Consider the following 17,215-nt stretch of genomic DNA (forward strand, 5'->3'; position numbering starts at 1 on the left):
CTCAGCTGTCTCGGTATTGTTTGTATTCATGAGGATCGTGGCTGGTGAGGAATTTGAAAATGAACGTTCTCAGATCTTTATTTAACACTGAGCAGAGGGAAGATGGTGAGCAGGGTTAGATTTAGAAGAGTCAGCACACATCAAGATGACCGTGTCCAGATACTGTACATACCACAGAATTAAAAACAGGATCAAGTTAGTGAGACTTGATGTAAATTGTTTTCTTTCTTGGATCATTAATGAAGTGGTAAACTCACCATCGTTCATGGTGAGGCAGCATGCACTAGGACCCTGAAACTGAAGCCATGAAATTGATAAGATATACACCTGCTGTGCACTACATCAACTCACTGGATTAGTATTAACTAATTGCCCTATAGATTATACTGAGGTACAGCAAACGGTGATGCAAAATAAAAGAATACAATAACCACTGACAACACAAGATGAAAACTTAATGAGACAGAAGCAGTGTGCTAAAATTAAAAGGCTTTTATGAACAGATACGTTTTAAGAAGCAATTTTAAAAGGGAGTTCCAGATCTGAGGGGTCTTGTTCTGTGCTCATGACATGATTGGAAAAGAGGGCTGGCTCTGATGAGGCCATTTCACTTCCTTGGTACGCCCACACAGGTGTCCTCACGTGATTAGACGACTTCTCAGGACACACTCATACCACTTTATTACTGTATAGATTTGGTGACCTTGTGTAATTTCCAACAGCTCCACCTGAACAGAGAGAACCTTTATCAGGCAGTAAAAGCATAAACACATTTGAGGGTGTGCAGAGCCCTAAAACTTTACACAGGGAATACATACACTTATTTATTAATAGGAAATATGCAAACCGGTGTCTAGACTGCGTGGAGTAATGTAAAGTCTGCTTCTTCAGAACAAGGAACAGCTTCTGCTTCAGGGCAATACTTGCGTCATTACACACATGACATGTCACATGCAGTTTCTCTGTCTTGTAATGTGAAGTCATGCCCATTAACATGTTCCACTTCCTCACCACACGCTAATTCTACACAAGTTGTGTGTGTTCGCACACTGGGATAATTACTACATGAAGTACGCTCAAAAAAATTCACATTTGTACTAAGCTTTATTTCTGAGTGCTGACAAATAAAATGGGCGCAGTGTCCCAAATCTATACATTACCATTTGTACACACTAAATACGTCATATTAATAATGATAGTATGCAGTTTTGGGAGAAATAGGTCTTCTTAACTGTTTTATATTAACATGAAATGATACATGGGCCATCAAACAAACCACAACTTCAAGGAACAAACTGCCTATTAGACTTCACAGAGACAACAGCTGCTTTTTCCCAAAAAAATGTAATTCTGTTTTTTGTTGTTTTCTGACATGTTCCTGAAGCTGTTTCACCACCATCCACAATTAATCAACCGTGTACATCAACAGCACACTGTATTTTCACTTTCTCTGTCTGCTTGTCTACAGTGAACACAAAACTTACTTAAAGTCTGCTTAGTACAAGTATGAAGTGTTGGTTTAGGACAACGTCAGAGGCTCGAGCCACAACTTCAAAACAGTTGTTTTTAAATGTGTATGGTGGTGAGAGCTCCAGAAAGATCTTTACTTCTTTATTTCAAAGGGAGACATCTTTGAGGAGGTGTTTGGCTCTCTCTATAAGGTAGCAGCATTCTGAAGATGTACTTATTGTATTATTTCCTGGGAGTATGAAACTGTTGTGTGTTGATTTATTGTATTATAAGTGACAAAATAGCTCAGTATAAAGAGTGGTATATAGCATGCAGTGTTGGGGAGGTTACTTATGAAATGTAGTCGGTTACAGACTGCTATCTACTCTCTTAAAAATGTACTAAGTAATGCAACTATTTAATTCACGTAACATTGCATCTGATTACTTTTCTAACACGTTTTAAACTGAGCAATCAAGCTAAAAATGTCTGGAAATAGGCTCTGCACAGCAACAAGATGCAAAGCAACAGAATGAATGTTTTATTCTACATTTTTTATTTTAGGCAGTGGTTAGCATTGTCATCTCACAGCAACAACATTCCCAGTCCGAACTCCGAGGTGGGGGAGCCCTTCTGTGTGGAGTTTGCATGTTCTCCCTGTGTCAGTGTGAGTTTTCTCCAGGTACTCCAGCTTCCTCCCACAGTCCAAAGACATGCAGGTTAACTGGTGACTAAATTGTCCGTAGGTGTGAATGTGAATGATTGTCTGTCTCTATGTGTCAGCCCTGTGATAGTCTGGTGACCTGTCCAGGGTGTACCCTGCCTCTCGCCCAATGTCAGCTGGGATAGGCTCCAGCCCCACCGAGACACCCAACAGGGTAAGCCATTACGTAAAATGAATGATGTATTACAAAGGGGGTTCTTCTGAATATATTGTTTTAGTAAAAAGCTTATATGTAGAATATAACATTCTATATTCTTCACTATATTGAATGACTAAAAGTTTGACCATCATCAGTGGTGAGTACTCTTGTGTGGTTTACAATGCCTGGTTTATGTTTTTGGGACTTTAAAGCTTCATTGCCCAGGTTGAAACATTTATTAGGAACTAATCAAATGTACAAAGTTACATTAACTTATTAAATTAACTTAAACAGGGTGACTAGGAATCTGTAACCTACGACATTTTAAGTTACCTCAACAGTAAAAGTGATGAGACTGCCTGCTGATTTATGACATAAAAATTAATACATTAAAAGGAAATCCCACTTAAATAAGCCTAGTATACAAATCTGTATGTATTCTTAAAATCAGTCCTCTTATCTAATGTGTAGTGTTACTGTATGAAAAGAGTCCTGCAGGCACTAACACCACGCTGACACACACACACACACATACACACACACAATCAACGACACTGGCCTGAATGTGAAATACTGGTGTTTATTTGTTGGCACATTTATATTACAATCTTCAGTCTTCTCGCACTGGTTTTATTCCACAGTCCCAAATGACAAAAGAGAGGAAAAGAAAAATTCCAGTGACACGTATACCTTGGAGAATGTCACTTCAAGGCTGAGGTCAGGTGCACGTGTGTTTAGTTTGTTAGTCAATTGCTAGTATTTTGGGTCGATCTTTTTTTAAGAGCTTTTTCAGTTAATGTCTAATTACTAAATTCATTAAGTTATGAAAATGACCATTTGGCTCTCGCGCTAAAGGATACTGTTACAATCCTCAGCTGCAAAGTGATGTGCTTTTAATATATTTTTTGCTTTGGCCACAAGATGGGGCAATACAAGTTCAAACCATCACCTTTGGTTAGGAAAGGAAGTGGCTGTTTTGAAGCTCTCTTTTTAATTGTCTTCCCCAAAGTTCAGAAGCTTTAATGTCATACAAAAGAGCCAATTGAGATAGGGTAGATGCTCCATCTCAACTCCACTTTACAACTGACAGGAAGTGCCTAAATTTCGAGTTAGAAGGGAATTGTTTAAAAAAAAAAAAAAAAAAAGACTCTAATCCTTATTAACCGTTGCCAAAGTGCGTCCTCTGGCTGTAAGGGTGCTGTGTTAGCTATTTACAAGACATTAGCTTGTCAACAACACAACAGATTAAAGAACAACTAAAAAAAAAAGTATGGATCAAAAACAAGTGGTCATTAATAATTAAGTCACTGGCTGTTACATGTGGAAATCCTCCTCACATTCATTTTGACAGTACCTGTCACCCGCATCCAACCACCAAGAGCTAATTAAATCACCAATTACTTTCAGAGAATTTGAAATTTTTTAACCGTATATCATCCCCTTAACATCCGATTGCACATTTCAGTACAGACTTAAAGGTCTAATCAACACGAACTCTCATGAAGTGCCAAATAGGGCATCGTAAAGTAAGACTTTGGCCACCACACCTTTCTGATTCGCAGCAATAAAATGAGGTCAAAGTCTCAAACTGTTGTGAAGGAGACTCCACACTCCTTCCATGTTCACTAAATGTTTTTCTCTTTATTCAGGGAGTATAAAGGACTCCGTCTTAAATTAAATTTGCTGGCTGGATTGTGCCCCTTCAAACAACTGGGAGAAAACACCACAAGTAAAGACAACCACCACCACTGCTGTCACTGTAGAGATCCTTCCTGCCTCTTTTCTAGGTTAGCTCTTGATCCCCCAGCTCTCAGTTCTCAGTCTAATTTCCCATGAAGGCTTTTTTGAAGGACTGAGTCATGATACTGGAGTCTTCTGTCCATAATCAAAGTTAAATGAGTGTCTGCTACAGTACTGGTCGGTCACCTTTGAGCACCACATCATTATAACCAAGATTAAACAATTAAACTTTGTCTGCATCCACAAACTACAGCTCCCATGAGCCTTAGCAATAGGTGCACGATCAAAACTGTATCAGAGCTGTAGTTTTCTGAGTTCTGAGACTAATCTGTATTGAAATGACTCAGAGTTTAGTATCCATAAACAATTTAGCGCTGCTACAATCAATGTCTCTATAATAACCGTGGCTGACATGACAACTCGTATGAAAGCTAACACGTCTTGAGATCCAATCACCCAGACCACATTTGGAGGTGGTCTGAAGCCGCATATGGTCGCATTCTTTGAACAGTGTGTAGGCTAATTTGTCCATGGCCCACAACTTTGATGTTTAAGTTCACTCTTACAGCATATAAACAGCTATGAAAACCAACGTGCGCTACCTGCTTACATGAGGCAGCTTGCAAATTTGGTGTCTCGCAGGTGATGATAGTGGAGCGTTTACATTCTAAGGAGCCTGATATTAACCTCAGGAACTGGAGGAGACCAAAACAAAGCAAAAAGATAGGCGGTAATTATCCTAATCCTGTGTTCACACTATGAGAAACAGAGCAACAGGCTGTAAGTCATTTTCAAAGGAAGGCGGTGACATGAAGCTACAAACTGACGCCCAACACTTAAAGTTGAGCTGGCCTCAATTTTTTCAGCACTCCATTGAGGCCTCAACCAATCATGTTTTTGTTTTGTGTTGATTTTGCTGCTACCAAATACAAATTTTAGATGCTGTTAAGTCGCGGTGCTTTTCCTGCAATCTACTGCAACAAAGTCGATAATTTCCGAGTAGATGCTCCCAACTTCCGATCCATTAGTGACAAGAAACAGCGTGTAAAGTCAGTCAACTGTCTGGCTTGTCTTTGCTCATTTAGATAACGTACAGCAGTTCAAAATGGTTTTAATGTGCTGAGCCTAATAGTGTGAACCACAGTCAATAGTGTTACGTTGTAGAACACACACAAACACTACAAGAAGTGAAACTGATGAAAAGGTAATTCCGCTAGGTTAACTTTGTTTGCCGCCATGTTGCTGTGACTTCAGATGTGTTTATGTTGGCGAACTCGACGGATCGCGCCTTAGTGTCCAACTCTAAATTCCGAACTAGAGGACTGTTAGATCACACTTTTCCATGTCAGACGTTGCCTTTTTTTTTTTCAAAGTTTCAAGTACACTGGATTACAGCATTTGTCGCCAACAGCAGACACGCACAGACCCGTGATGATGTAACTACGTCAACGACCACTTGAGCAACACTTCAACGGCAACTCAGCTGGCCACACTGTTGCTGTGTCGCTCAGAGTGTGAACACAGCATTACTTTTATCAAGCGGACACAAACAAGAGTCACAGATGTGTCAACAGGCAACTGTTTGCCAACAAGTTTTCCATATAAACCTAAAAAAAAATGATTTCAGAGTAACGTTTACAGCTTGTTTCCACTGCACCCAAGTGGCCAAGAAAAAATCTTACAGATCTGAGTATGGACAGAAAACCACAGTATCATGTTTGAAGTTTTTGAGAAAGACCAACAAAAGAAACCCTCAGTGGGAAAACTGGGGAAAGTGGAACAGCTGCTGGCCAGAAAAGAAGCTTCAGGTTGGCTTTACTTTTAAACTAAGTAGTGGTTTTGGAAACTCAGACTATAACGTAGCCAAAGAACAGTAATTTCTCACTGTCACAAATCTGTTTTGCCATAAAAAAGAAAAAGAAAAGGATTTCCAGAATATTTGCTTATAAATAGGCTCTTAACTCTCACCAACAGCCTCAGTCCTTGTTCTTTAGCCTCTGATGTGCTGTAAGCTCTCGCTCTCTCTCTCTCTAGAGAAAATACCCCAACAGCTCCAAAGCCAACGGCACGAGATCAATCTGTCCCTCCAGCCTCAGTTGAAATGACACGTCGGACTCACAGATGTGTAAGAGGTGTTTTGTCATTTGTACTCTCACCTTTGATCTATACAGAAATAAACAATTTACAATAAAAACCTCTAACATGCTATCTACAGCGCCTCCAGTTTCACAGTATTGAGCCAGCTGCCTCACGCCACATCGAGGCCAAAGTGACGCAGCTCGGCTAAAGAGACTTTTGCCAGACGTTAGAGAGAAAAAAACATAAAAACAAAGAAACAAAAAAAAGAACTAGTATCCAAAAGCATTTTACATGTTAAAAACGAGGTCTCAAACTGTACAAGGCTTGTTTGTTCTGCATCAGCATTATAGATTCCATTACGTTCGATGTCAAGCAGGTGTTTTGAGTGTTTTTGGGGATGCAGATTAAATACTAACAGAAAGGGTAAATAAAAAAAAAAAAGACCATAATGAGTGCCCACTAAAGTCACCTGTGCCGTTACCAACACAGTGTAAACAATTGCTTTTAACCAAACTGAATGTGAGGAGTAAAATATGGAAATGGTTTTTAATAACTTAAGTGATATGTGCTGCATTTTGAAATTACAAGTCCATGATTTTTTTTTTTTTTAAATCTACTACTTCTACCCTCTCAGTGTGTGGAGGAAGACTTTGTAGTCTGTCACAAGAAAGCAGGTTTTAAAAAAAAGAAAACAAAAAAAGGATTAAAAGGAGGTAAAGACACTGAGGAGAAAGGTGGTTCATTTGACATTGTATGTTGACATTCTTTCTCTCTCGTTACAGTATATAGATGTCTGTGTCTGAGAGTGAAACCTGTAGTGCTTGGCTAGCTTCCCAAATATGAGAGAAACACAGTTGACACTTGAGATTGGAAAAACTAGCGAGGAGCCGTATCCTTCTGATTAGAGAGACATCGATAACCACGATAAGGAGCAAAATGAAGAGAATCCAAAAGACCTTACCACGAGTCTGTTGCACAGTCAGCATCAGGTCACTCGAGCGAGTGAGACACAACATAACAGTGCTCATGCAAGACAAGTCACTTCCCACAATTCTGTTCATCCAGATACAGACGACATATCCTATCCTTATTAACAGGGGGGAGGGAGTACACTAATGGGCACATTCATTCACAGAAAAAATAACCGAAAAAAAACAAATGGAGGAGACTTTAAAAAGACCACCAAAAGCCTTCAGCTTAAGCACTAAGTATACACTTTTACATTACAACAGTAAAAAGTAGTTCTTGCATTCAATAAACACCACGCTAAGGGCGCGTTAAGGAAAGAGGATGAGGGGAACGAGGGGACATTTCATGCAGTTGTCAGTAAAAAGAAAAAAAAAATAGGGGTCAAAAATTACATTTACATTTACAAAGTGTTTCAGACTATTCAACCGACACTTGTCATCAAGTCTGTGCCACAGTTCTGGCACAAAGGAGTTGGCAAGGCAAACCATGTTATTGAGACAGAGAGAGAAAAGAGAAGAACAGAGAAGAGAAAGAGAAATGACACAAGTAAGAGCGCAAGTGGTGGTGAAAGCTCCCGAAAGGTGTCAGAGTTATGGTTTTAGTTATCTGATACCCGAGACGGAGCTCTGATTGATGCTGTAGGTAGGGGAGAGGTCCCCGCCTATCGTGGCCACCAAAGGTGTTCCGTTACTGGTCAGGCAACTCTCCTGGAGAGCCTCGAAGTAGGTGGCCTGCACAGGCTTGTGACACTGCAACACTTGTATGGCATCGTCTATTTTAAACCATTCCCTTTTTCTCCCTGTCGACAGAACAAGACACCATTGTGGAACAAGTTAAGACATGTGAGAGACGACACAGGGAAAAAAATAATCAACACATTATGAAAAAATAGCATTGACTAATTATCAGTGCTGTGCATGGCGCTGAAGTGAAAATCACAAGGGCAGGAACAAAGCTGGTGTTTTAATCCCCCCCCTCCCACCCTCCAACACACATACAATAAAATCCCTGGACTGTAATATCACCAAGGCCTGGGAAAGAAAAACAAAGCTACAGACAGCATGTGACTGCCTGAGAACTTTGTCCGTATGATCCCCATTCTGACTAGTAAACAAATGCGGTGCTTTACCAATGTTGACCGAGTCCTCCCAGTCCTCCAGCAACTCTGTTACAATAAGAACGTAGACGTAGGTTCTGTGTTTCCTCTCCTGGTTCTGTAAGAGGGGGGAAACACTGTCATGTTTTCACTTCTCATTCGCAAACAAGCTGCACAGTGTGTTGACATTTGTAGACCAAAGAGAGAAAAAAAAAGTCGACAGCAAACAAGCCTCACCTCAAATACTCCGACTAAGCGACCTAAAGTCCCCTTCACACCGGCCTGTAAAACAAAGGAGAACAATTAAAACGGTGTGCAAATACATACCGCAGCACGCAGTTACACCTCAGGGCTGTTCTTAAATATGTGGAGGTAGAGGTGCCTGACAGTAAACACTGCATTTCTGAACCCCGTAGTGTTTTGTTGAGACGTTAATTTTGAAATTGTTTGTGTTGCAGTGGATTACATTACATCATGAGACTGTTTTTATCCCCTGCAAATTCACTCCGTGTAATTCCAGGGTTGCTGCTGAATCCTCAGAGTAACACACGTCTTTAAATACACAAAAACACTCACTTAAATTTGACCCAAAGCTGAAGACGTGTTCTGCATGTTCTGATTCCTTCTTCATTAATTTCACACATCAGTGCGATGAGGGCTAATTTAGGCAACGTTAAGTAACTTAAGTAATAAAATTAGTCTGACAGTCTACGCTCTGAAAACAGAGTCACCAACAGACCCCCTTTACCCCTGGCAGTAAAGTCATTTTGGGTGATAAGACTGCAGTCAGACAGTGTTAGAGCACTTGACAGTACAGGTGTAAATGCACTCAAAACACACTGAGGACAGACTGTGATCCCATCAGCCAGACCACCTCTGGATATGGTCAGGGATGTTGTTCCTAAACCATCTCTCTCATCTCTCATCGGATGCTAACTCTACAGGGGTGTCTCCCTTATCTGTAATGTATGTTATTTCCTGTCTTTACAATCAGGTAGGCCTGTTTCATCCTCGTCAAGCCCACTGCTGCTGTACAAATCTTTCTGACTGGCTCTGACACACAACACTCTACCAAAGAAACCCCTGACATGTGAAGTGAATAACACTGATAATCTCCTTGATGCAATGTTCGGCTGGGAAACCTTGGGTCCTGGCATTCATGTTGATGCCACTTGACGTGCTCCACCCACCCAGACACCATTACAGACCGAGTAAACCCTCATGGCAACAACAAAACTGCTCAAACATGGCCCCAGGAATGTGCCAAAGAGCTCAAGACGTCTACCTGGCCTCCAAAGTCCCTAGATCCCAATCTGATCAAGCATTTGTGGGACGTGCTGGTACCCCACCGCACGGCCCGCAGGACTCAAAGGATCTGCAGTGCCAGACACCACGGGACACCTCCAGAGGTCCTCTGTTCATGCTACAGCAGGTGAGAAGGCCCCACTGTGGATTGGGGGTACCTCTGGGGTACCAGCATGTCCCACAAATGTTCGTCCAGATTGGGATCTGGGGATTTTTGAGGCCGGGCCAATGCTTTGAGCTTGGGGGCCACAGCCATCTAGGAATGGTGTTGCCATGGGAGGGGATACTTGGTCTGTAATGGTGATTGAGTGAGTGGAGCATTTTAAGTGGCATCCAAAGAACGCAAGGACTCAAACATTTCAAGCCGCACATTGCATCGTAACAAGATGAACAATGTTAATCACTTTACTCGCCTGTGGTTTTAATGTTTTGGCCGATCTGTTCCCAAGCCTCATGTCTTGTTTGGTCCAACCAACAGTCAAAACCCAAATATTTCATTCACAATTATACAAAACAGAGAAAACTAGCTAACTGACACACATGTGAAGCTGAAACTAGCAAAAGTTTGGTGTTTTTACTTAAAGGGGACCTATTATGCTCATTGTCAGGGTTGTACTTGTAATTGAGGTTTCTACTAGAACATGTTCACATGCTTTATTCGGCCTAAAAACACTATTTTCCTCATACAGTGTGTGCGAGAACACCTGTTTTCATAGTCTGTCTGAGACGCTCTGTTAACCACCTGTCTCTTTATACCCCCTCCCGAAAAAGTCCAGTCTGATCTAACTGGTCAAAGTTATGTGGTCTTCCATATCTTGGCGTCTCAAAACCATTATTGCAGCTGCAGAGTGACTGTAATTGAGAATAGCAGCACTTTCTACCTTGTAAAATCACCAATAAAAGCCTCTAAACACAACCAGACGTGTTCCAGCAGGAATATGATCTGAAATTGGGGAGAAATTTACAACATCAGCAACCAAGTTTACATGTTTCCCTGACGTTAGCATTTAGCTTCATTTACCAGTGCAGGGCACGTAGTGTAAGCACTTGCAGTAGCGTGCCTGGAGCAGATGACCATATAAAGAAATCCAGTACACTATGATGTCATACTGTAAGACAGTAGGAAAACATTTGCAGACAGAGTATTCAAAACAGTAGGAAGCCTGCGGTTTTTGCTCACAGGGATTATTTTTTACATACGTTTACATCTTTATATGAAACTTTGGCCACGTTTAATACGAACATCCATCTTTGTAACACTGGATATAAGACACAAAATATAGAAAAGCACAACAGGTTCCCTTTAAGAAATGACTTCAAGAAAAACTTTCCGTCATCCAAAAATTGTTGCAGTTCTAAATTCTGCAGCTGCAAAATACATGTAGACACCTCCGCTCCGCTATCGCTTACTGTCACATACTGACGGCTTCACTACAAGATGTTTTGAGTACCATAAAAGATCATGTAGGTCACAAACAAACAACACAACATCCGTTTTGCTGTCACTTGCCGTAACTCTTCCCGTGACCTCAACACCCAAACTATGCAAATATGTCACAGCCTTTCCTAAAGACAGAGGACAGCTTGCTTGTTACCTTTAACATATTCTCATAACAAAAATAATCCCCACAGTAGATCTGATCTGCCAGAGGTGGATAGTAGGTCAGGTTTAGATACAGAGCCAGACCACTTGCTGACATCTTTGCAGCTTCTTCTTCAGGTTCCAGTTTCAGTCTATAAATAAATGTTGACTGCACCCTCTGTACCAAGGACTCAGAGTTGGACTCTTCAGGCCTTCAGCAAGATCATATGCAAAAGAACAGGCCCACCACCACTAGAAACCACAAAGATGTGCCAGGGATTAAGTAATAGGCCAAAAGTCAACCTGTATGTTTTGAGATGGAAACTGTCTCCCAAGTCAAACATTCGTGTAACTGAACACTAGTAGGCATCGTCTTGGGAGAGGATGCACGACATTGAAGCAGCATTACAAGTTATGCAATACTGTCCTGTGTCTTCTTGATGCAGTGCGTACGACTACCGGGCATGAGCTGAGGTTGTGAACAGTCAGATAGACAAAGAAATCCTCTGTAACCTTTAGCCTGCTCCTGACTGCTGCGTCTCCACTATTGTCTCTGGCAAGGCTCCAAACCAATAAGCATAAGCGATCACTCACCGCTCATATGGTCATCAGAATAAGCTTGTCAGGATTAGGATATGTCCTGTTACACCACCGTCCAATAAGAAGCTTAGGAAGCCACAGAACGTGGTGATGCATTGAGTACCACTCAAAGTCACCGTAAAGTTTCTGAATGCGGCCTTTTTAGCACTTTTAAACCTCAGTGGTGATGTGACATTGCATTTGACCCTGTGGAAATGTGTTGGCAAGCCGCTGCGTCCTGCAACCGCCTGAGCTACCAAACAGCGTGAGCCAGGATAAGGGATGATATCAGCATCCCTCGGTGTGATGGATCACACACAAAGAATAGGCTTTATACGGTCAGTGACCCGCCAGGAGCTGACAGCCGGGTGAGATTCAGTGTCTTAGGTGCCCTGTCGCCATTCTGATCAAAATGCCCGAGCTATGAACAACTTGTACAGAGGGAGGGTACCTGATCTAAAGGACATACGTAGGCGGTATAAGCAGCGTTATTGATTTCCAATGAGTTGTGGGACTGTTTACCAATTGCTATATCCTCCCAAAACACACTCACAAACAAAAATAGACACATTTTGCCCTTCAAACTGCCTCTATAGCCAGGCTGCTGCTGCAAAAATAGAACTGTCTAAAACATACACAGAATGAAAGCTGATCGTTTCCCTTCATTTGCCGTATTTGTGGGATCGGATAGTGCCGCAGTGCAACCGCTGGGCAGCCAGTGTTCAATCTCAGCGTGACCTCCTCTGACACCTAAACACTGCTTTGTAACATGATGCTATGATACAGCTTACATGTTGCTAGGTTCTCTCGCTCTCTGGCCATGCAAACAGGATGACTGCACTGACGAAATGGGTCCTGAGTGCAAGGTATTAGGCCCAGTGTTAAATACAGACATGATTTAATAGAAATGAAACACAATACATCTTATAAGCTTATACTCAATGTAATTTGCCACGCTGCAGATGTAAATCCATTCTCAGAACAATATTCCTGGCTATGTGCTAAGTCTAGAAAGGCATGTTTCACACCCATGTTTTAGACACAAGGGTCAAGTTAAGTTTGCTGGCGCACAGTCTACACAAGGTCAACATCAGGGAAAGTAAAGGGGTCCACATTAAAAGATTACATTAGATATAATAGCTATGAAAACAGTTACAGAACTAACCTCTTCACACACTTCTCGAGCTGCAGCAACATTGGGCTCCTCCTCTGGCTCCATGCCCCCTCCAGGAACTATCCACTTGTCAGGATGTCGACTACTGCTCACCAGCAGCACCTGTAAAGCATCCCATACAAGACCGGTTAGTCATTACAGTCTAACTCGACGTTGTTTGTTAATCGTGTATTCATTGGTGTGTGTCCCCATTACACAAGTGATGCTGCTTGAGCAAGATTATTCAGTGATCTGTGTTGGTAATAAACGGAAGAAGAGCCAAACCCCAGTGTGTGACACAATAGCCACTGAAAGCTACCAAGCTCGTGTCACTTTGTTTGCTTTTTTCCCACACCAGCAGGGTGAGTTCATGGTGTCAACAGTCTGTTGGAAGACAAGCTGAGGCTTGGCTGACAGCCGATCTGGTAAACTGTAGTCTCCTGTAATAGTTTCTAGCTACGTGCGGTCAGACTGATGTGTTTCAGTTATCAGCAGCCCAAGTTATTCACAAACTGGCCTCTTCTTTCACCAGAATGAGGAATGAGTTAAGTCTCTATTAGTCACCCCCCCAGTAATAATGTTTCCATTACAAAGACATCTTTGTGCGTGTTGTTGACTGGACATCAGCTTCCCAAAATCACCTCTGATCTCATATAACCCTTTGAAGGCTACTTTGAGTGGTTTTAGTGGAAGAGTGGAAGGTAGCGAGTGGCACATTGACACAGTTACACTGACTACGTGGTGATTTTCTTTAACAAAAAGGTTTGTCATTAAAGAGAGTACATGATACAAATCTTAGTGTATTAAATGTTAACAATTGAAAATACATAGCAGTGTAGATAACTGGGTGTTGCTACCAGTGTTGTCTTTTGGCTAAAGGTAGCACAGCTAATAGTTACATATCAGTCCAATGTTTGGCTATAAGTACCAGTTGTATTAATGTTAAAGGATAACTTGGGTATTTTTCAACCTGGGCTCTATTTCCCCATGTGTATGTGTGCGTATAATTCATGGGTACCACTTGTTCTAAAATTGGTTCAATATTGAGCTGCGAAACGAGCTAAAACGGTAATGGGGGCAAATGCGTCCCGTATAAAAGTGCTTTTTTTCGCCACTGACCGGTTCAGATCACCAGTGCTATCTCTGTAAATAGCATATGGTAGCGACCTTGGGGCAGTGGTGAGTGTGAATGAGTGGAGTCAGCTGTCAGTCAGTGTTGGAGCAGAAAGGCGGAAGTTGTCCCCGCTCGGTAATGTAAATGAGTATGTGTGTGTGAAGTGTGTGTTACGCTAGAAGTCAGAGGACGGAGTCTTTTACGTGCTACCCCCTAGAGTGTTACCGGAGTTTTTGGAGTGCTCAAATAAACAGGCCTTTTTCCCGAACGTAAGAACAGGATGTCGCGCAACACCCCGTACAGCTTTCATAGGCTGCCTTTGTCGGACGGCGAGATGCTGAAGTTGTGACTAGTTGTGCTACAAATGGATGCTAACACTCCTTTGCAGACACTGCGCCTTGCAGACCATCGGCTCTGCAGTGCTCACTTCTCCCAAGATGACTACTGCCAGCTGAAGAAAAGAAGACATCCAATCCCGAAACACCTCTTCCTCAAGAAAACGGCTGTCCCACGAGTAGAGAGAGCTACAGACACAGTGGAGCAAAGCTTGTGACATCACACAGCCCAGGGATAAGGGAAAGGCTAAGTTAGCATGCTATTTACAGAGATAGCACTGGTGATCTGAACCGGTCAGTGGCGAAAAAAAGCACTTATATACGGGACGCATTTGCCCCCATTACCGTTTTAGATCGTTTCGCGGCTCAATACTGAACCAATTTTAGAATGAGTGATACCCAAGAATCATACGCACACATACACATGGGGAAATAGAGCCCAGGTTGAAAAATACCGAAGTTGTCCTTTAACGGGTCATTCCTGTCATGCAGCAACATTTTGGCCTCTTAACTTTTGAAAAATAGGAAAAGCTGGATGTTTCATGTTTTCTTCATTATAAAAAGTGACACATTTAAACTGTCAGGAATACATATTGGTCAATCTCAGAAACTCAAATAATAATCCTTATGGGTACACTGGTTTAGTCTATAGACCTAAGAGGGTGGGAAATTTTTAGCTCTGTGAGTGATCCAGATTTAACTTGCTAACATTTTACACATAATGTCTTATTTCTTTACATTTTTTTTGACTGGATTAACTTTGCGGTGTAACTTTTAACAGTGTGACAAACAGATTAATATCATAAACCATGGAAAAACAGACATGAGTTAAAGTTTAAGCTCACCCCACTTAACTCCTTTAAGTTCCCTCTAAAAATAATTACATCACTTCCTGAATGAAAAAGGTCTCAATGGAATTGTAGTCTTTTAGTCTTCTTTGTCATCTTCTGTTTTTTATTCTTTTGGAAAAGGCAAGAAACTTGAAGATTTTGAAGATAGTAAAAAAAACAAAATAAAAAACTAAAGTTCTTAGGAGTGGGGAAAACCAACAATGTTTGTGTGACAACACTGTATCATCACAAAGTGCCAAGTATTAGCCTAATTTTTTTTACCATATAAATTATTAATATTACAAATACAAATTAAACATTATGTATCCTACTAGAATAATATCAATATCAATATCAATATATCAATTATTTTTACAGTCCACTAGATATATTTTGCTGCTGCACAAAAAAATGGCTGAACTGAGATGAACAGATTGAAAACTTTATCCTATCAGACAAAACAGATGTTGACAAAGTTTCCTTTAGAGGCACAATTTAGTGTTAAAAAAGGTAATACATTGCAATATATTTTACTGCAATACTCAGCATATTGCAGCATGTTTAAAAATTGCTATAATACTGTATTGTGCTTAAGTATCGTGATAGTATTGTATCATGGATACTCTAGTGATTCCTACCCCTAATTTATGTATATATTAATAAGAGAGTTTGACATTACCTATAAAATAATTAAAGTATGTATTGAGTATTTCATAATTTGATGGCGTGTGGTTCTTGTAAAAGTTCATTACTACGCAACAAAAGCTCAAAGTAAAGAGAGTATTTTTTAATGTGCATTATTTTGTGTTCATGTGATGAGGCAGACCTTAATCTATAACTTACACACATGTTTTATAGACATTATATTTACACCAATACAGCAATACACATATTTTACAGATATTATGAGGAAGTAATTCACAGGGACAGATACGCTGCTGCATAACAGGATTGACCCTCACACAGCTGACACTAATTTAACAGTTATTTTACTCGCCAAATCATCTGTGACGTGAGCCGACAAATGTTTAAACTTGTCACTTAGGAAAGCTAAACAACGCTTTCCACCCAGCCGAGCCTGATTATCACAAAGTCCCCACTCATCACGGTCTGCTGTGGGCTGTGGTCGCTGGCCGTGAGCCGGCTGCCCACAGCAGCAACACGGCTAGTTAGCGGGCTAACGTTAGCATTAGCATGCAGCTAACAGGTTGACTCCAAGTAGAAAAAGCCGAGGTTGGTATATTATGCACAGCTAAAGAGGCTTACATAACACCTGGGTAAGTACGAGCTCGAAACTAACGTTTAATACACAACAGCAGAGGGTAATAAGAGAGGCCAAGAAACGAGTGAGCCATCGTTTCCAGCTGGCATAAAACCCCAGCTGTTGTTGATAAATACACCGATTTACAGACAGAGAAGACACAGGGAGCAGCTACGGCTGCTAACGCTAGCTTGGCCCGCCAGACAGCGACATCCCCGGACTCACCTCCTCCTCGCTCTCGCTCCTGAAGCACAGGCAGGCGGCCCGCTTCTTGTAGCCGTCCCCGTCGTACGTCCGGGTTTGGTTCGACTTGAGCTTCATCATTTCAAAAGGGCACAAAAGTTCAAAAGTACAGCTAAGTTTACCACTTATAAAGGTGATGGTTGTAGACGCAAAGTCCTCCTCCGGGGAACCTCGGCGTTTTACTTAAAAGAAATAACTTCTTCTTCGCTTCATTTTCACAAACCTAGGCACATCTACGGCACGGTCGCCATTACAAGGAGCCGCTACGCCCACGACGTAATATACCCTTTAACAGCTCTGGGGGGCGTAAGGAAACTACCTATCAGGCGTTGAAGAATCCGAGCAACGGATTGACGGGAGGGGGAAAACGCAACACCGCGCTCTGACTGGAGTGAGCCGGTGAGGGAAACTGGCACTTTTGGCTCCAACAAGCTCGTCACCGCCACTTGTTTGAGGATGATATAATTTAATATGATCGCTCCACAGTGCTTGGAGGATTAAATGTAACGTTATTCACGTAGTGTGCTGCGGAAATTACAAAATGGTTGATTAGTGCTGGTTTCATTAATCAGTTTCAGCACCGCAGGTAATGGACAGCGCCAGCATGGCCCTCAAAA

General features: G+C 41.6%; 1 protein-coding gene across 1 annotated transcript; it reads right to left on the bottom strand.

The window, feature by feature from the left end:
- Window positions 1-2,872: 2,872 nt before the first annotated feature.
- nudt3b (nudix (nucleoside diphosphate linked moiety X)-type motif 3b) lies at window positions 2,873-16,862 on the bottom strand. The gene is made up of 5 exons (XM_049574972.1): window positions 16,581-16,862; window positions 12,828-12,938; window positions 8,434-8,478; window positions 8,230-8,314; window positions 2,873-7,899 (listed from the first exon to the last, which is right to left on the bottom strand). Exons 1-5 carry the CDS (start codon window positions 16,677-16,679, stop codon window positions 7,703-7,705), a joined length of 537 nt encoding a protein of 178 aa, XP_049430929.1. The 5' UTR covers window positions 16,680-16,862; the 3' UTR covers window positions 2,873-7,702.
- Window positions 16,863-17,215: the final 353 nt, after the last annotated feature.

This window comes from Epinephelus fuscoguttatus, linkage group LG1 (genome assembly GCF_011397635.1).
Source record: "Epinephelus fuscoguttatus linkage group LG1, E.fuscoguttatus.final_Chr_v1".
Taxonomy (NCBI): Eukaryota; Metazoa; Chordata; class Actinopteri; order Perciformes; family Serranidae; genus Epinephelus; species Epinephelus fuscoguttatus.

Excerpts from the sequence above, each read along its gene's own strand:
- nudt3b (XM_049574972.1), bottom strand. The coding sequence starts at position 16,679 with ATGATGAAGCTCAAGTCGAACCAAACCCGGACGTACGACGGGGACGGC. Across the intron at positions 12,939-16,580 it reads GGAGCGAGAGCGAGGAGGAG|GTGCTGCTGGTGAGCAGTAG; the intron begins GTGAGTCCGGGG and ends GATGCTTTACAG. Across the intron at positions 8,315-8,433 it reads GCTTAGTCGGAGTATTTGAG|AACCAGGAGAGGAAACACAG; the intron begins GTGAGGCTTGTT and ends CCCCTCTTACAG.